The sequence below is a fragment of the Cherax quadricarinatus genome, chromosome 22 (assembly GCF_038502225.1).
Source record: "Cherax quadricarinatus isolate ZL_2023a chromosome 22, ASM3850222v1, whole genome shotgun sequence".
Classification (NCBI taxonomy): domain Eukaryota; kingdom Metazoa; phylum Arthropoda; class Malacostraca; order Decapoda; family Parastacidae; genus Cherax; species Cherax quadricarinatus.
The window spans coordinates 28,871,633-28,890,805 of record NC_091313.1 but is presented as its reverse complement, the minus strand read 5'-3'; the positions used below and the strand labels follow the sequence as shown (position 1 = coordinate 28,890,805).

The window sequence follows — 19,173 nt, the reverse complement described above, 5'->3', positions numbered from 1 at the left end:
GAGAGTAAATAAGGTGTTTCCTCTCCTTCTTTTCTGTGAACCAATACATCTTCGCTCATTTTCTTGCGCACATTTGATCGTGACATGTAATCAGTGTTGAAAGAGGTAAAGAAAACATTAGGGATAAGAAAAACTCGGTTCATTGATTAATAATAAATAAGTTTATGATTATTTTTTGCAAAACAGAAAATCGGAGATGATTTGTTACAAAATATTTGCTAGAATTCTTTGTGGTAACAACTCAATAGATGATATCACAGTTTATTAATATATATATATATATATATATATATATATATATATATATATATATATATATATATATATATATATATATATATATATATATATATATATATATATATATATATATATATATATATATATATATATATATATATATATATATATATACAATTTTTTTTTAGAGAATGTGTATGCGTAGATCATACGATCCATGCCTATAGGACCTGAGGAATTATAGGTCATTGGCAAAGCCATATGACCTGGGCATAAAGGACATGTTAGAGCGCAGCCCACTGGTGTCCCCGTACGACCTGGAACCCCGTAACCTGTTGGTGCATAGCTCACTGGTCGTCGAGTACGACGCGGGACCCCTAGGACCTGTTAAAGTGGTAAGAGGACCTGTTAGAGTGTAGGTCATTGGTTGTCCCAATAGGTCCGAGCCAGGGAGATGGAACACTCAGCAAAGAGCATCCTGCAGTTCTCCAGGGCCATGTCATCCTCTTGCCCATCCTTATACTTCTCCAGCTCTCTCTTAGACGGTCTGTCAGGATTAAGAAAAATAGTGTTTCTCTTAGCTCTTGATCTGAAAGTTCTTGTAAATTTCATGAAACATAAAACAAATATTAACAGATTTATCACCTGTAAATTTGCAGCGTTCATTTTTTTTAATTTATATTTAATTAGTAAAACTGAAAATGGAAATTTACTTAAACATGTTTTTAAATAAAATACAAATCTTTCCCATATTCTATTTCTTTAGTAGACCTGTGAATAGGACTGGTATTCCTGTACATGCTACTTGATACTCTGCACTGTTTACATGATGTACCGATCAAAGAATATCCCTATCATATGACATGGACCCATCTACCTCATGTGTGTGTGCATTCCCTTACCCACTCTCTTACCTAAAGTACTGTAGGAAAGCATCAATGACAGGTATCCTGGTGGATGCTTGCCGTAGTTCACAGAATATCAAGTCCCGACAAGCTTGTGAATCTTCTTCCACAGCAGTCAGAGTGGACTCAACGGCATCAACGCTAGTACCAACACATATAATAATGAGTCTTAATTTAAGTAATACTGAGTAACTTAGATTAACAAAGAGTAATCCAAAGAAACATAATGTTAATAACAAGCAATTTCGAACCTACAGTGAAAAAATATTTTTTTTTTAATATATATAAGCTTTTCCTTCATCTAGACAGGCGAGCAAAAGAGGAAGTCTAGCTAATTTTCCACAAAGGCATTATTCATTATTTCATCATAATCCAGTGAGCCACTGAGCCATAGCTCTACTTGTCTTTCAAAATGCAAGAAATATACTTCCCACTTTCAAGTCTGGCTTACCGATGTCCTTGACTTCAATCACAAATATAACCATGTTCACTATTCAGCAGCAAGTTATATTAAAAAAAAATAAAATAAACTTTTCTTCACTCCGATTCATTACGCTTTAGTTACTACTTCACTAACCTTCCTTCAAACCCTTCTTCTAGCCATCTCTTTTTACGTCTCCTTTGATTTATTTTAACCACTTCAGAATAACAAAACTTATTCAAGCTAACTTTCTGCATCCGTTCTATTGGACCAAAGCATCTCAAGAACCCATCGGAAGGCAAGCCGGTAGTGAGACCTACTCGTTCAAAGCCTGATCCTTGTTTGTAGTCAGAAGGAAAAGGGGCCAGTTGTTACTTCTACCATATGCCGTTGCAAACGGCAAAAGTAACACCTCCAGCACCACACGGCAGCACTTGCTAAGCTGTTTATCTCGATTAAAAACCCTTTCTAAGGTAACTTTTCTCCCTGACGAGTGGGTTGTCTTCCTAACTTGCTTTGCTCTTCTTCATTAACTCTTTTTTTCGAACTTTTTGTCTCCTTTCTTCATGTAAAAAAAAGCCTATGTACTGCTACGATTATCACCCAACCTATATGCCAATAAAATATAGGAAAGTGAATTCTGAATGTTACAGAATGTTTAATCTTTAAACAATTGCCGAACAGCGTTGATTGACGAATCTTTAATCACCTGCTGATGACCCTTTAATATTTTGTTTACCCGTTGAGAGCCGATATGAGGAGCACTGTTTTGCAGTGTGAATAACCTGTTGAACAACCGTGTTCCTAAAACGTTTAATACTTTTTTTTAGGAATTTGTTCATCTGCTGTTAGTTTGAACAATGTGTTGACTCATCTGTTAAAGACCCATTATGGGGAAGAACTATTTGCCTATAGTAGATGTTGACATAATTTAAATGCCATATTTTGTCTGTCTAGTACCGATAAGTAATCCTCGAATATTGGTTACATTTCCAGTAATTTAATATATCGTACAAGCCACAGTTTTCACATCAGATCTGTAAAACAGATGTGTCCACAAAGTCTTCAGCACTCACCTCCTTAAAACTTGATCGAGGAGATTGAAGTCATCCCAGGAAGGGGATGCTGGCATCAGATCCCATAAGCTCCAAGAGAAAGCGCGTTGCCTTACAGGCGGAAGGAAGATGACGTAGATCATATACACGGCAGAGAGGGTTAAAACCGTCATAGTACAGATCTGCACGAAGAATATCCCCGCCGCCTCTGTCCCAAGAGTTGCATATCAGGAAATAGAATTTTACATAAAGTTACCTAATAATTATTTAAGTCTTTCATCTTTGTTAGACTTCAGTACTATACCTTTGCTGCTCTTATATATATATATATATATATATATATATATATATATATATATATCATTTACCTGGATTTCCGTAGGAGAGGATCCTCCCTTCTGTTTGTAAGACCTCGGTGTTACCCTGCTTGGTTTCTAGGGTGTCTAGGGCTAACGAGCAGGTCAGCAGGCTCGTCAGCAGCACAGTCAGCCTCTTCAGCACCCCAGTCATGGTTCTCCTGAAGCAGCACCAGCAGGATAGGCAAATAACCAAATGCTTACACAACATACTATTAAGAGGAGAATGTGTAATAGTTATGGCGAAACATTAAAAAAAAAATGTATGGAACAGCAAGGTTTTGCTTCACACGCTGAGGGTCCGTAGTTCGATTACGGGCAAGGGTAGAAACATTGAGTATGTTTCCTTACTTAAAATGGGTATCTGGGTGTTAATCGACTGGTGAGGGTGGAATCCCGGGACGAAATTACCTAATTTTCCCGAAATGCTCTGCATAACAAGGGGATTTATATATAGTAGTATGCCATTGATGTCAGCTAGGCCTATATACCTCGTACATGTACATGTAGAAACAGATATATTATTATGATTTTTTTTATTAAAGTAAATTGGAATTAGAGAAATTGTGCCTGGGTGTAGAAATATACATAAATAAATATGTACAAGGCCTGGTCACAGACCGGACCCCGGGGACGTTGACCCCTGAAACCCTCTCCAGGTATACATACATACACATATGTCAAAAAAAAAAATCCCCGTTTTAATGTGAACTGGATATCAAAACACCCTACAGAAAGTGCAAATCAGTGAGAAATCTTGTTCGCATTTACAAATGAGGCTTCACGAGCACCCTGCAAATGGAATTCCATGTAATAATACAATCAAGGCTTTGCGGTGCTCATATGTTTTTTACGACAGTCATTTGTCAAGATGATAAAAAATCACCGCACTAATCAATATTGTTATCCTCTTTTCGTTTCGACATGTTGAACAAAGATTGGGACAGGATTGTGGGTAACATCACGTCACAGATGTTCATTTTCTCGCACTTATATGTGTATACTGTTATTTAAATGCAGCTTCCAGTATCAAAGAGTATAGCTGTAAGTATTACTTAGCAGGTTTGTTAGGTTCAAGACCTATCGATTGCACGTTACATAATATTTCTATAGTTCACCTGCACACTGATAATCAGGAATACTCATTACCTAAATATGGATTAAAATAATAATTACTACTACTAATAATAATAATGATGTTGGCGTACCTACCTTAGACCGTAACCACATTTTAGTACCCACTACAGACCGTGAATTCACTGTATTATTCTATCGTACTGACATCCTATCGCGATCACACTATAGTGCCCACATCAGACAGTAACCACAGTATCGCAACCACCTCGAAATTGAAGAATATGTAAGATGTTCTCAGTTTTTCTTTTAAGTAGACAGATTTAAAACTTAATTACTTCTTATTCTCACCAAACGTATTCTGGCTTACGGAAGGCGTCTTCTGCAGCACCACCAGCAGGATAAGTGGACTGCAGAGTCTCCGGTGTGGGAATGGGAGGCTCTAACTGCTGGCACTCGACCCGCCTTTCTACACTGCGACCCACCCATCTGCTCACAGGGTAAACATCTCATTACGCTCCAGTTTTCAGAAGTCTTAGTTTTTCAAATACCTTTCTCTTCTTGACTGCTTGTAAATGAACAATAAGACGTGTGGGATGAAAAGACTTTCTTTTGCGCAGTATTACTGATGCAATGTTTACGCTGGGATATATGTCTAGCGACAATTTGCAGCTCGACTTAAGAGCACAGTGAACCCGATTAAACAGAGCGTCATGTGACGTTATGAGGACGTAATGCCCCGGACATAATACACATCTTTCTTTTAATATAAAATATCAACACTTAGCCATGCTCTTATTTCCTTTTTTATTGTACTTGCTAACGAGTTCCGGCAGTATGAAGCTGCCTAACGTGGTACCTGACTAGGTATACCTGACAAGAGGTTAATAATCTGACTGGGAAATTTAAAACCGGTTAGATACATTGGACTGTGAAGTTTGTGTAGGTAGAAGAGTGACTGACGAAGACACATGAAACACAGCAAGCTTTTATTACGTCAACGTTTCTCTCAAGTACAACTTTACAAAATTATACAGCTAACATGTCAATTACTTCTTATATAATCTGTTCGGTCCGGTCAGGGGAAGGATATTCCTACTGAATTGAATAAAGTAATTTCTTCACATATGTGTAAAAAGTCCCTTGCCATATGCACCCATTATTCATTATAAACAAAAAAAAAGTAAATACGTCTGTAGCGTAGGATATATATATATATATATATATATATATATATATATATATATATATATATATATATATATATATATATATATATATATGCATATATATATATATATATATATATATATATATATGTATATATATATATATATATATATATATATATATATATATATATATATATGTATATATATATATATGTATATATATATATATATATATATATATATATATATATATATATATATATATATATATATATATATATATATATATATATATATATATATATAAAGATTGTCTCTTGTATTCCTAGGTTTCTGTAGGTCTTCGGCACTATAATAACAGTAGGATACAAAGAATGCTATGTAGATAGATATTTGAGCTGTATGCAATCCTCAATGACAAACGCACATTGTATACAACACACATAATTCAATTAGAACAAATTAGCGAGTTTGATTTACCAGTTTTTCTCTTCTCATTTTTTACCTCTGATATTCTGAGGGACATGAAACATTTTTCGTAGATCCTGGGCACTGTGTCCATTGGCTAATCCGGACATGGTGCCGAGCACATGCTACCCATGTGGAAAAGCGAGACACCAGCCACCATGTGAGGAACTACAGACAGTGAGGTGATGATGCAACACGAAGGACTTGCAACATCACATCCTTCTTCTGTTGTCGTACATAATATGTGCTGTATATAAAATATAACAAGGTATTAGTAAAACTGCTACTCCTGTCCCAGTTTAACTGTAATTAATACACTTATTACACAATATAACGGTTCTGTGACAGCTGCCTCTTCCACTCTAATGACATATTACCGATTCTCATTGTATGTGTTTAATCCCTTCACGAGAGTTGATAAATTAGACACATGTATGGGACTGATTACTTTAAAGTTCGTCTGATCTTTAACCACTTTTCTTTGTATTGGACTGACGGAACCACTGCATGGGGAAACGTTAACATAATAAAAAATACCCAAGTGTTGCACATGTGTCTAGTTTATCAATTTGTCAGTTCTCTGAATCATTTATCTACATTCTTTCACAAGAGTATCTTCATGTGTTTTGAATGGCTCTTGCTACAAGAGATTGGATCTATCGTTCCTACCCTCGAATCAAACCTGACTACTTCCCAGTACCCAAGGATATAGCTGTTTTCCATAGATATTTCTCTGGGAGTGGTCCTGGTGGAACTGGGCTATGTATTCATATATGTAAAATATGTTGCTTGCCGTAATGCCACTACAAGATGCTAAATTTATCATCAAACAAAAGAGAAGGATCAGAAAAAAGTGTCTAGAAACGACAGTAATTAGAAGAGAGTACATCAATGAACATAATCAAGGCACGTTTATCTTAACCTTACACATTTGCAGGGGCAATTCGGGCAATATATTTGGACAGGAATTAGATAAATGTTCCTGTTAAATGCCATTTCAACATAACTGACCAGTTTACCTGCTGCATTACTCTACTGACCCATGATACTTTACTCACCTCACCTCTACAGGAATATCGCTTGCTTCTCATTTCTCCTCCCAAAACGAAATGTTGTTGAAGGTAAAGATTATTCTGCACGCGTCTTTTCTGTACAAGTTTAACCAAGTGGCTCCTGTCCCCTTGTAGTGTCCGTTGATTATTTTCGTTATTGGTTTCCATGTAATAAATTTAGAAAGATTCTTCTTGTCGACTTCAAAATTTCAGCATTCGTGTAACTTGCTTAGAAGAAAGCTGGAGCGTGTAGGTGCTATTTCTCCAATCATTCAACTACTGACATCAAGATTTAAGAATGAAGACCCTCGCATTTGCGATGTACTATTACTGGCTGAGAAGTGAATATAGCTAGTACAAAATGAGTAACCTTCTGTGTGTGGGTAAAGCGCTTCCTTATTTAAATAAAATACTATCTAAAAAAACAGGGGGTAATCTATACGATAAAGACCCGTTTCAGAAAACATGCCAAGTATCTCCTGACAAATGTTACAACACTAACAGTTACCATATAAAATTACATTCCAAATCTAGTAGCAGTTCATATTTATTGAAACAGTGATCTTATTTAATAATAGCATCAATTAAAATAAATATATAAGGCGGTTATTATCACTTCTTTTGGAAATATGACAAATTGCATGCAATTATAAAAAAGACTGGTGTTCATTTAGGCCTGTGTAAAATACACTACACACACATTGATGTTTCTTCATTCCTTCATACGACGGCATGGAGTTATTGTTTAATAAAGTTCCCCTACTGATAGCTCTCCTGTATCTTTCATTTTACCTTCCATCTACAAAAACACACACCAGATTTTCGTTTTAAGCTGAGAAGCAGCTACTGTAGATCATATGTTAGCGTCACGAGCAATCTCCTCTAGTCATCTCTGCGCCGAACAGACTCCATTCACTCTTCTCATTCGGAACTTCCCTCAGTCTTCATCATCTTATCTCCCCTTTAATCCGCTAATCTGCATTTCATTCCTGAGTACCTTAGCGTAGTCTCTAGACGTGATCGAAAATCTACTCTCTCAGCTCATCGCTAAGTTACATTCCCCTGACATCCTTCACCCACTCCTTTCATAATTCTTCTCTCATCCATCCCTCAAAAACAAAGAAAAAACTGTTAGATTTGTTCGTGGCTGAGTTGGATTTTCGCTTGTCAGTTCACTAATAAATCCCCCGCATTATTAACCAGGCTTGATTGCCATAAGATTGGATTAGGTTAGCTTAAGATTGAGTTAAACTACCGTAAAACTGGCTGAGATTACCCAAGGACTGGGTTAGAGTTTGCTTCTTTATTACCAGCTTAATTAATGGTTCTTTATAACTGGTTTAATTCTTTTAAGACTGGGTTATGTTTCTTAATTAGTAAATTAGTATAAGACTGGATTATATATTTTTTTTATTTCTGGCTAAATTACCAAAAGACAGGCTTTTATTTCTTTATAACTGGTTTAATTTACCATGAGGCTGGGTTTTGTTTAATTTTGACTGGTTTAATTACCTTAAGGGTCGGTTTCGTTTATTGCTGGTTTACTTACCATTATCCTGAGTAGTATTTCTTTTTTTTTTTACTTGTTTAAATACCATAGGACTTACTTTCATATCTACTTTAATAAATATTAGACTGAGTTCTCCTTATTACTAGTCTAATTACCATGAGATTTAGACTGTAGTAACTGATCCACATTACTGTATGACTGGGCAAAATGTATGAATTACTAGCCAACAGTAACAGCCTGGTTGATCAGGTCCTGATCCACTAAGATGCCTGGTCACAGACAGGGGAGAGGGGGCGTTGACCCCCGAAACCCTATCCAAGTACAATCCAGATTAACATAAGACTTGTTTTGACATCAGAATTTCTGACCTAAGATTTCAGTGAAACAGGACTAGGCTTTTACTAATCAAGGGTAGATCTTGTGGCGGATAGTAAACAGTCTGGAGTAGATTCGTAAAGTGCTGAAGGGGTTAAAATTTTGCATGACCAAATAATAAACGCAACGGCGAAATACGGAGAGGATGGAGAATAAGATTTATATACACGGTGTCCCTTTTTTCTAGCCTTCACAGATTCTGTTTTGTTGAAGCATCCCTTATACGTCACTTTCCTGATATGAATGAATCTTATTTCTGAGTATTTTGAATGACTGTAGGTAAATAATTAATCTGGCAAAATGGGAGAGACCTGATCATAGTATATACGGTGTTTAATCTGGAAAATATGTGCCTATCCTTCCTAGGGTCAAATCTGATGGCATCACCTCCCATAAGTGCTGAATGATATCTAAGAATATAGTGCTTCCCAGTGAACGTCAAAAACAATGTGATACTTTTTCATTCTCTACAGAGAGAAACATTCTCTCAAGCAAAATCTTCCACCGTATATACGAATTTTACTCCACGATTAAATATTGTTACATAGGCAGTTCTAAATAAATGCATGATCAACAGCTTAAAAAAAATGCATCGTTATGAAATGCTTTTATGTTTAACTTCAGAAAGGGATTTAAAACGGCACAAAAACACACAAAAACAGAAGAAGATTTTATTGTTTCTGAGAACAGGAAGACTACATAATAAATAAAGGCTAAAAAATAGCAAATATTGAGATAGAAAGTGACATAAGGTACAATTAAGCAGTGTTGAAGCGGAGATTTTCACGCAGTGAGCACACTGTGCTCACTGCCATAGGACATTGTACGATACTGTAGGATATTATAAGATACCGTAGCATATTATAATGGGTTATTATAAGATTTCGGTAAATACTGTAAAATGTATTAGAAACAACTTATAAATGAAACCATGACACAGATTACACACACACACACAATTATATATATATATATATATATATATATATATATATATATATATATATATATATATATATATATATATATATATATATATATATATATATATATACGTACAGTCCATAAGGTAAAAATAAATAAATAGGTATGTGGCTATATACAGAAATAAAGAAAGATAACTTTGCGAACAGTTATCACATAACTGTGCACACAAATATAACAATAACGGTAGATAATTTGGAAAATAATAATATTTATAAAATAATAAGAACAATGATAATGCCTAATTTTTATTATAATTATTATTAGCCGAATTGTCAGTTATTTAATGGGGAGCTTGTCTAAGTTAAATGATTTGGATTAATGAAAAAAAATCATTACGAAAGAAAGGAGCTTAATTACTAGGTAAACACTGCAGAAAAAAACACTTTCATTAGATGATTTAGTTAGCTTTACTTCGGCTACAATACACTTTTACTGGCGAAGCTTTATTATAAGCGATACGTGGTCTTAATAAAAACTCTCTGTGCATTGTTATTACCCTACAATAGCTTACTCTCCGCCTTCAAATCATCTTTACTGAGAGTAACAGTCAGGGATATAATGCAAACTTCTGTGGTTGAGGAAAAGAATATGTGAGCAAACACTGTAAGGAAACGTTCCTGGGGATAAACGAGGTACCCGGGCTGAAACGTTTTGTACCCAGATGTCTTAAGTATTTTCTCACGTGTTCTTTACTGCTCGTAGCTTATCTAACATAAACACACACACACACCTAGTAGCGACCAGTGAGAGGCGGGGCCAGGAGCTTGGACTCGACCCCTGCCACCTCAACCAGGTGAGTACACACAGAGATATGATAAAGCTCACGGTACAGGGAGAGTGACCTAGTAGCGACCAGTGAAGAGGCGGGGCCAAGAGATAGGACTCGACCCCTGTAACTTCAACTAGGTGAGTACACACACACACACACACACACAATGTATATAATTAATGCTCTGTATTTGTACTGGCTTTCTGGTCTTGAAATCACGTATTGTGCCGGGGTTGTGAATTCAAAATTATATGATAGCTTAGGGTGGATACTTTGTCAGGAGACACGGGCAAGTCGCTCCTTGCGCGGGATTTTGCAAGGTCATGCCCCTCTCAGTGGAGCTTTCGGCCATTTTCGAAAAGCCTTCCGCTGCCTTACCAGTCCACCCGTTAAATAATCAAAAGCACATCATATAATGCGTTTTGCATGAGATGCGTTAATATATGCTTTTTATTTTAACATGTGGGCTACTTTTCACCATGGAAGTGTTGCAAAAATTATAAAAATCACCGTCATTCACAGCACAGCTATCTTTCCAATTACAATTCTAAGGATCCTCGGAACCATAACATCTCCTCCACCCACTCATCATTCAAACGTGAACAAAGTATAACAAATTACTTGTGATTTATTATTGTTATAATAAAAACTGAAGCACTAAACATACAAGCGTCATACAAAGACTTGTGATTTAAAATGACACTGATAAAATTTCTCTCGCAATAACGTCCATAAGCACTGATGCCTCTCATTACCCAGGAAGTAACTGTGTTACTGTGCCTAACTGTAGCGTGTTCTCATGTATGTTGTCTACGACCCCTTAACATAACATTATCATGAATGCAGTCTAAGTTTACACCACAAGTCGTCTGAATATTAATTAGCTTACTGTATGTGAATCCTAGCACATTCACATTATCGGGGTCCTTCATTGCAATGTTAGCTCGTTCTGAGCCATGTTAGAGCAATATGAAATATCGAGTCCTATTCAGCATGAGGAAAAGTATGAGTGCAAGCAAAGCCTTGAAGACTGGCTTGCTGATGAAGATCACTGGTCGCTGCTCCACAGTGTCCGGACCAAGGAGGTGGGACACTCCGAGAAAAGCAGAGCACAGTCTTCAAATGCAGCGCCAGCCTCCTGTGCCTCCCTGTACTTCTCCAGACTGTTGACATTACGGCTGCAAGTGGAATCAGAAAGCCTGTATTAATATTTTCTAGTAGGGTCTTGATGTTGAATGCGATGTTATTAAGAAGCATATTATTAAGGCAAGATATTTTACACGGATACATACACCCCCGACGTTTACACCTATACACACACGAATATAATTATATATATAATTAATATAGCTGAAATCGCACGTACACACACATTTCTCATTATATATATATATATATATATATATATATATATATATATATATATATATATATATATATATATATATATATATATATATATATATATATATATATATATATATATATATATATATATATATATATATATATATATATATATATATATTATATATATATATATATATATATATATATATATATATATGTCGTGCTGAATAGGCAGAACTTGCGATCTTGGCTTAAACAGCAACTCTCATCTTGCCTTATAGGATAAGTGAAACTTTGTGTATGCAATAATTTCGCCAAAATCATTCTAAACCTAACGAAAAAAATATATTTCACTGTGTTTGTTTAGTATTAAATTATCGTCAAAAAATCTAAAATATATTTAGTTTGGTTAGGCTAAAATAAATTGTTCTTGTTATAATAAGGTTAGGTAAGTTTTCTAAGTTCCTTTTGGTGCAAAATTATAAATTTTTACATCAACATTAATGAAAAAAATATATCTTTAAACGTATAAGAGAAAATTTTAGAAAGGACTTAATTTTAAATGAGTTCTTGCTAATTGGCCAGTTTTACATATTCGGCACGACATATATATATATATACACACACACACACACACACACAGATTCAAGGAACTTATGATAATCATATACTAAATTCGACTTTTGCAACCACAAAAAGAAGAGAATAAAAAGACGAGTTCAGACTTATGCAAGACACTGACAGTTACCATCAAAATAAAAGAGTTCATGGAGAAGCATTATGAAAATTACGTACCTGAAGTACTTCAAGAAATAGCCCAGGAGAGGTACACTGGAGGCCGACCTCTGTAACTCACAGACGGTGCGTCTTCGGCAGGCCAGCTCCTCCACGTCCAGCACGGCGAAGGTCGACTCAACTGGGTCGATGCTACAAGAGGAAGCAACAGATAGAGGATAATTATATACAAACCAAACTATTGGTTAAATAAAAACAACTTTCCTGTCTGAGTCTTACCAGTTAATAAACTATCGAGTGTTTGATATGTTTAAGCATAAGCGTGAAATAAGCCTCATTCATATTTATTTCTCTCTATTTATGTATGTAGGAGCTTGTGTGGGGAGATAGGGGGTTGTATAATTACCTATTTGTTATTACGCATTTTGATTTGTAGAGGAGGTGAGCCCCAGCTCTCGTTCCCAACTCTTAAATTTCGACCAACTGGCATTACTTAGCGTAGACTTATCCATTACTGAGACCCAGAATGGAATTTGCTTCCAGTGTGTCACTGCTTAACTATCTCAATTACTTACCATTCTTACCTTGAAGAAATACGTCCTGATATATTGTGGTTTATTTGGGTATGTAAATGCAAAGTTATGGCAACTTTCTCATATTTTATCCTTGGTTAAAAGCTCATTTTTGTTTTCCCTGTCGATGTCCCTCGTGTGCGTTCATTTGTCAATCATATCATATGCTCTTATAAATTTGCACCAAAATTAAAATAATCAAGGACGCTCACTGTTTATTTACAATAAATTTATGAACTACCTAGTCAAATTTCAGCTTCTTTTACTTTAATAAAAATACACTTGAAATTTTTATGTATAAATCACTTGTAATTTCAGTGGAATACTAAAGTCTTTAAAAATTTACAGTGGAAAGAACAATGAAAGTAAATACGTAGCTCAAAGCATATTATTCAAGACTTAACTCCATCTTTTAGATATAAGGAATAAACTGTTTGATGATATTTGAATTATAACACTGCTTAATATAATTAATTCTTGGAAACGCTGAAAATTTGTCTTAAAATATGAACTAGAAATAAATAGATTGAATTTTAAAGATGGACGCTACAATTATTTCCTCGAGGCTCTGTAGTTTCCCTCATACAACTGCAGATAGTTTCAAACATCAGGGAAGGTAAAAACCGCTAAGCATATAGGGGTCTTAGAGTGTCTGGAATGAGAGTTAGTCGGTTTGATGCAGGGAAAGGAACGGTAGCTTCAGTTTCTTTGATCAAGATCCATTCACCAGCATCAAAGTACGTGCCTTTACCACCTTTTGATGTCATTACATTGATGAGGTTTGGGTGAAAAACTACGACACTCACCTGTTAAGAACCTTAGTCAGCAGCGGCCCGCTAGCCAGCAGGGATTGCTGAAGGAATGGATAATAACTATGAGAAATGCGGCTCTCGTAGTCATCGAGGTTGTTGTTACCATGGATGTCCCTCTTCTCCACGGAGTCAGGAAGCCCTACCCCGGGGATAAACCTCTGAGCGATGCCGAGGGCGAACTCACGGAACAGGAGGATTACCCCGAACACAACTCCAATGTCGATGATTGTTTTCGTGCCGAAAATGGTGAGGGCATCTGTTTAGGGGAAATAGTTTCAGCCAAATAGCCTTCGAACTCACCTGAGGAATAATTGTTGAAGCATGTCCAGGTCATCCCTGGGTAGTAGATCCCATAAGTCCCAGGACAGGCTGCGGCCAGGGAAGGCAGGCATGAAGACAACGGTGACGATGTAGAAGGCAGCGCAGATGGTCAGCCAGTAAGTAAGTACCTGAGCCACAAACACGCCGAACCCGATCTCTGCGATCTCTGAAATCTCTGCCGAGGTACCTGCGTCAGCTTCTTGCTCACCACTACACCTTGTGAGCTTTGTACCTACTCACAACTGCACCTTGTGAGCTTTGTACCTACTCATCACTGCACCTTGTGAGCTTTGTCCCTAGCCACTACCCGTTGTAAGCTTTGCACTTACTCACCACTACGTCTTGTGAGCTTTACATCCACTCACCACCATTGCCTTTACATCACACCGTTACCTTCAGCAACTGATCACTATTTCAGCATTAATCTACTGTCCAGTACTGCTACTGGTCACTATGTCAACTACATTTACTGCCAACTACTAATTGCTATCTGCCACTCCACAAAGCCATTATATACAACTTTTCTCACACACATTAAATGAACCAACCGATCTAGAGCTATGGAGCTATCAATAAAAGTCGGCTTTTAGGGGACGGAAGATTGAACCTCCACCACTGCAAATTCACACAATTCCTTAGCTCACTTCACTTCATTCACGCTTCTGTCTTCAGCATAGAAATCCGTCACAGTAACCAACATGCCACAAACACGTTAATAAACATTACACTCGATTTTTACATAAGTGAAATGAGCTTAACATAAACAATTTGGATCACACAAATACAGTTTTAGCAATTTCAAGTGTAATAAAAAGCATTAACAAGAACACAAACAACAATAATACAAATAAATTATGAAATTACTACTACTACTAATTTTATTATTAATAATAGGAGCCACACAACACAAAATATGAAAACCTCATGACAGACATTCTATTAACATAACCCAATAATCCATTCCAATTTCTGTCTATACACAGTGAATGAGTGAAATTACGTGAAATATATCAAAGGGGGATTCGAACCTAAGCCTCTAAATGTGGATGTCCTGCACGCTACCAATATATATGTATATTATATATTTCTCAAGGTAGTTGCGTGATTTATCTTTTATTTATGTTAAAAGAATTTTAGTAATGTCATATTATAACACTGCAACTATACTGTAACTCTATATGTGGTGTGTTCTTACCTTTATATCCTTGAGGAATGACCTTCGATTCTTGTTCTTCGGGCAGGTCACCGCCTTTGAGGAGAGCCTCGTCTACATCTAGAAATGTGGCTGTGGAGGCGTGTAGCAGGTAAGGTGCTAACACTATCACCCGTAATGACCACCTCATCGTGTGAGCCAACAACAGCAGACGGTCTGGAGACCAGCCAGGTGATGAGTTTCGAGAAGCAAATAGTTGAACCAGTATGAATACCGATTTATTATATGCATTTATTATGTGAAGCGGCAAATCCGCGTGGGTCACTGCACAGGAGTAGTAGAAGCCCCGATCCCCCTTTTGCTAATAGAGGCCCGGTGTTTGTCTGGTCAAATCGGCAGTGATTCGCTCTCACAATTTAACTGTAACACTTCCCTCCCAGAGATTCTAGAGTTTATCTCCCTTGAATCTGCAAAGGGAGTCTGTTATATCAATAAGAATCAATTATAGCAAACTTATTGTTGAGACCAGTTTTGATAAACTTGAAAAGAAATCTAGAAAAAACAGTCTACATTGTAAGAGTTTCTCATTAATTACAACCACATACGTGCACATGCAACCATGCACTCACAAGTGTGAACCAAATTGCACCTGAAAATTTTAGCATTGTTATGCACAATAAGCTTCTAGTACACAAATTTTTATATAAAATAGAGGAGCAAATGAGTATTACTGAAAAAGAATTTCAATTAATAAAAGAATACCTTTGGCAGGGGCCTAGATCCTCTGGGATAGGGGTCGAGTTCCTAGGGGGCAGGGGCCTAGTTTCTAGGGGTAGGGGCCTAGTTCCTAGGGGTGAGGGCTTAGTTTCCATGTCCTAGGCTTCTACCCCCATCACCTGAAGCTCAACCACGGCAGACAACTTGATCAGCAAAGATAAACGCAGAAATACGAACACACACCAAAGTTTAACATGCGTTCACGAGACATAATATTAATTTTAGGAATTCATTGTGTGGCCACTAAACTTTATATACCTAAAGATTTCTATGTCACCATGTCACTGGAAGACTCCTGTTAGTCTTATGTCTCTCTTCCCTGATGTTTCTTTACCTTGTAGATAAATGGATAAGAGAACCGACAAGTTGACAAATTGGACGTATGTGCAACTCTTGGGTATCTTTATTGAGGAAGCATTTCGCCACACAGTGGCTTCATCAGTCTATACAAATAGAATGGTGAAGAACAGGAGGAGTATGAGGTAATCAGTCCCTCAGCCTTGAGTCGAGGGACTGATAACATCGACTCAAGGCTGAGGGACTGATTACCTCAAACTCCTCCTGTTCTTCACCATTCTCCTTTGTATGGACTGATGAAGCTACTGTGTGGCGAAAAACTTCTTCAGTAAAGATACCCAAGTGTTGCATATGTGTCTAATTTATCATTTCTTTCCCTTCCCTGATATTTCTTTGAGTCAAGAACTCGTTAGGAGATTTACTTTATTTTTTCACGGTATTTTTAGATCACTGTTAATTATCAAGTGATTCTCTACACATTATTTTTTTTCACGAAATACGTATGCGGAGTCTTGTCTTTTGTAGATGACTCGAAGTTCATCACATCAGACGAAGTCATAGGCTTCAAAAACTGGTTATGATTTAATCTTTGCACTCATCTAAAGTTTATGGGATGCATTAAAAAAAATATTTCATTAATAACTGAGTTCATTCATAATTTATTATATTGTTGAGTAAATGCTTAGCAATATACATGTTCGACTTCCTGCAATACTCAGTTTCATCCCTTATTTCAAGTTACAGAATCACCTCGCAGGTCTTGTACATAAACACAAGATTCTTAATACTCACGTCCTAAGTCTTGTCTTCCTCACCTTTGAGTGCAAATTATTACTCTTCACCTGCAGCAGATTCAGTGGTACCTTCAGGGGACGAGTTGCTCTTGCTGGAGTGAGCGCAGAAGTGATCTGCTTAACGTCAGGCGTCCCAGGTTTGCTGAGTTTGTCAGTCGCCTGGAGCCTCCCAGTGCGCATGACTTGTGTAATACATTACGTATCATAGCCACTGTACCCTTCATGTGTATCATTCAATTTTAACATAGTTCGATGTTTACGTGAACTGTTTTATTCATTTCAAACCTTCAGCAACATCATATAGCAGATGTGGGGCTGATATAATAGATTTTCTGGTGATATTCCGCGGCCACACAGACAGAATCAGTGAACCTGCCAACGTCATGTGATGAGAAACCTGAACATTGAGGACACGAGACCTGGAAGTGGCTAATATAATTTATGCATCTCCCATCTCGTTGGCAACAGGCTGTCCTTGAAGTGGATGACCTACTGAGCAACCACGTAATGTGGTCATGACATGTTCTAGTTTTCTCTAGAGTGACATGAGAGCAGACACCTAGGACTGATTAAAAGAATTAAAAAGAGTTAAAAGAATTACAAGAATTAAAATTAAAAGAATTAAAAGGATTAAAAAGATTTAATTAAAATTAAGAATTAAAAGAATTTTATACAATTCTTTTTTTCTATACAATTATTATTTTAATTTGTTAAGACAACTTTAAGAAAATATCTAAATAAAATCAAAAGCAAATTTTAACAAAAATTGTGCAGTATTAATAATACTAAAATATAAAATTCTATAGAGGGACTCATGCATTATTTACATATCTGACAGATATTTTTTAAAGATCACAAAAATTAAATTGTCGTTAATTGCCTGAGCTTGCTACCACCTGCAGCTCATAAGACTGCCATCCCCACGAGCCCTTTTAGGGCGGGGCAGATGGCAGACCAGGGGCCTAGCTTCTCCCTACGAGCCCCGTGAGGGCGGGGAATGTGGCTAGGCCTGGGAACAGTTGGTCCCAAAGATGAGGGGGTACTTGTACCTCCTCCCATGGGAGACTTAAGTCTCGAGACACTCCCCAGATAGGGAGCCAAGGCCGGGTCAGACAAAGAAAAGAAGAAGCAGCCCAGCCACCGTGGAGAGAAGACGTCGTCGTTCCCCCTCTTCAGCTGAGCAACTCTGAACACTGTTGCTCAAGAATTTTCTTGGGTTATCCTGAGTAGTTCTTCACCAGAGCTGAGAGGAAACTTGCTTGCAGTCACTTCGAGCCCCATCCCATCAAGAGGGTAAGGCGGTGACTTGCTTGCTTGTTCACCCCTCTCATCCCCATCCCCCTCATCCTTCCCCATCCTCCCCTCACCCAAACATCAACACTGGCCCACACACTTAACACACTACATACATTGCTATCCTTCTGACTTTCCTATCTTTTTCTTTTTCGGCAACTTCGCTTTGGCGAGTTAACACAAGGCATTTTGACCATCCGGTAGCCCGTGTGGTTTTTTAAAATCCGGCCGATCTTTGCCTTGGGCCCTTTCCCCTCACTACTCGAGGGTAGGCTATCTTAGGGGCTGACCTTCATAAGTCAGCTGAAATAGGATGTTAGGTTAACATTAAGGAAAGATCCCTTTTTGTTACGAAACTCCTCTGCCAGATGTTCCTTCCTAAGCATCATGGCGAGGATACGTGTAAGATTACGCATTGATGGTAATCAAATGTCAATGAAAGAAATTCTAACATGTATTTGCTCCAACTCAACTGTTGCTCCAGTGGATGTTTTTCAAACCCACGCTGGAGCAGTACTTCTCCTCTCTTCGGAAGAAGAGTTACTTCAACTGCTGACGCATGATGTCCTTGAAAAACTGAAGACTTCTGGTGTTACCCCAGTTGCACCTGAGAGCTATCAAGCTCAGAGGACTGTGTTTGTGGCCAGAATCAACAGTTTCATGAAACATAGCACAGTGAATGAAA

General features: G+C 37.2%; 2 protein-coding genes across 4 annotated transcripts; both read right to left on the bottom strand.

The window, feature by feature from the left end:
- Positions 1-433: 433 nt before the first annotated feature.
- LOC128689583 (uncharacterized) lies at positions 434-6,414 on the bottom strand. The gene is made up of 6 exons (XM_053777943.2): positions 6,374-6,414; positions 4,403-4,540; positions 2,990-3,138; positions 2,643-2,829; positions 1,155-1,286; positions 434-787 (listed from the first exon to the last, which is right to left on the bottom strand). The coding sequence occupies exons 1-6, from the start codon at positions 6,412-6,414 to the stop codon at positions 661-663; spliced, it is 774 nt and encodes a 257-aa protein (XP_053633918.1). The 3' UTR covers positions 434-660.
- A 2,871-nt stretch (positions 6,415-9,285) lies between these two features.
- LOC128689721 (uncharacterized) lies at positions 9,286-17,464 on the bottom strand. Of its 3 annotated transcripts, none has more exons than XM_053778117.2 (5): positions 17,194-17,464; positions 15,370-15,543; positions 13,848-14,109; positions 12,530-12,661; positions 9,286-11,562 (listed from the first exon to the last, which is right to left on the bottom strand). In XM_053778117.2, exons 2-5 carry the CDS (start codon positions 15,515-15,517, stop codon positions 11,433-11,435), a joined length of 672 nt encoding a protein of 223 aa, XP_053634092.1. In that variant the 5' UTR covers positions 15,518-15,543; positions 17,194-17,464; the 3' UTR covers positions 9,286-11,432. The 3 variants fall into 3 exon arrangements, with proteins under 3 accessions (XP_053634092.1, XP_053634091.1, XP_053634093.1); XM_053778116.2 differs by having other exon boundaries at positions 17,217-17,459; XM_053778118.2 differs by lacking the exon at positions 13,848-14,109 and adding an exon at positions 14,154-14,349 and having other exon boundaries at positions 17,217-17,454.
- Positions 17,465-19,173: the final 1,709 nt, after the last annotated feature.

What these genes read in the sequence shown, in the direction of transcription:
- LOC128689583 (XM_053777943.2), bottom strand. Translation starts at nt 6,414, where the DNA reads ATGGAAAACAGCTATATCCTTGGGTACTGGGAAGTAGTCAG. An exon ending in GGGTACTGGGAAGTAGTCAG is followed by an intron (nt 4,541 to 6,373) that starts GTTTGATTCGAG and finishes CCCTGTGAGCAG; the next exon opens with ATGGGTGGGTCGCAGTGTAG. An exon ending in CGTAAGCCAGAATACGTTTG is followed by an intron (nt 3,139 to 4,402) that starts GTGAGAATAAGA and finishes GTGCTGCTTCAG; the next exon opens with GAGAACCATGACTGGGGTGC.
- LOC128689721 (XM_053778117.2), bottom strand. Translation starts at nt 15,517, where the DNA reads ATGAGGTGGTCATTACGGGTGATAGTGTTAGCACCTTACCTGCTACAC. An exon ending in CTGACTAAGGTTCTTAACAG is followed by an intron (nt 12,662 to 13,847) that starts GTGAGTGTCGTA and finishes TTCCTCTTGTAG; the next exon opens with CATCGACCCAGTTGAGTCGA. An exon ending in TATTTCTTGAAGTACTTCAG is followed by an intron (nt 11,563 to 12,529) that starts GTACGTAATTTT and finishes TTCCACTTGCAG; the next exon opens with CCGTAATGTCAACAGTCTGG.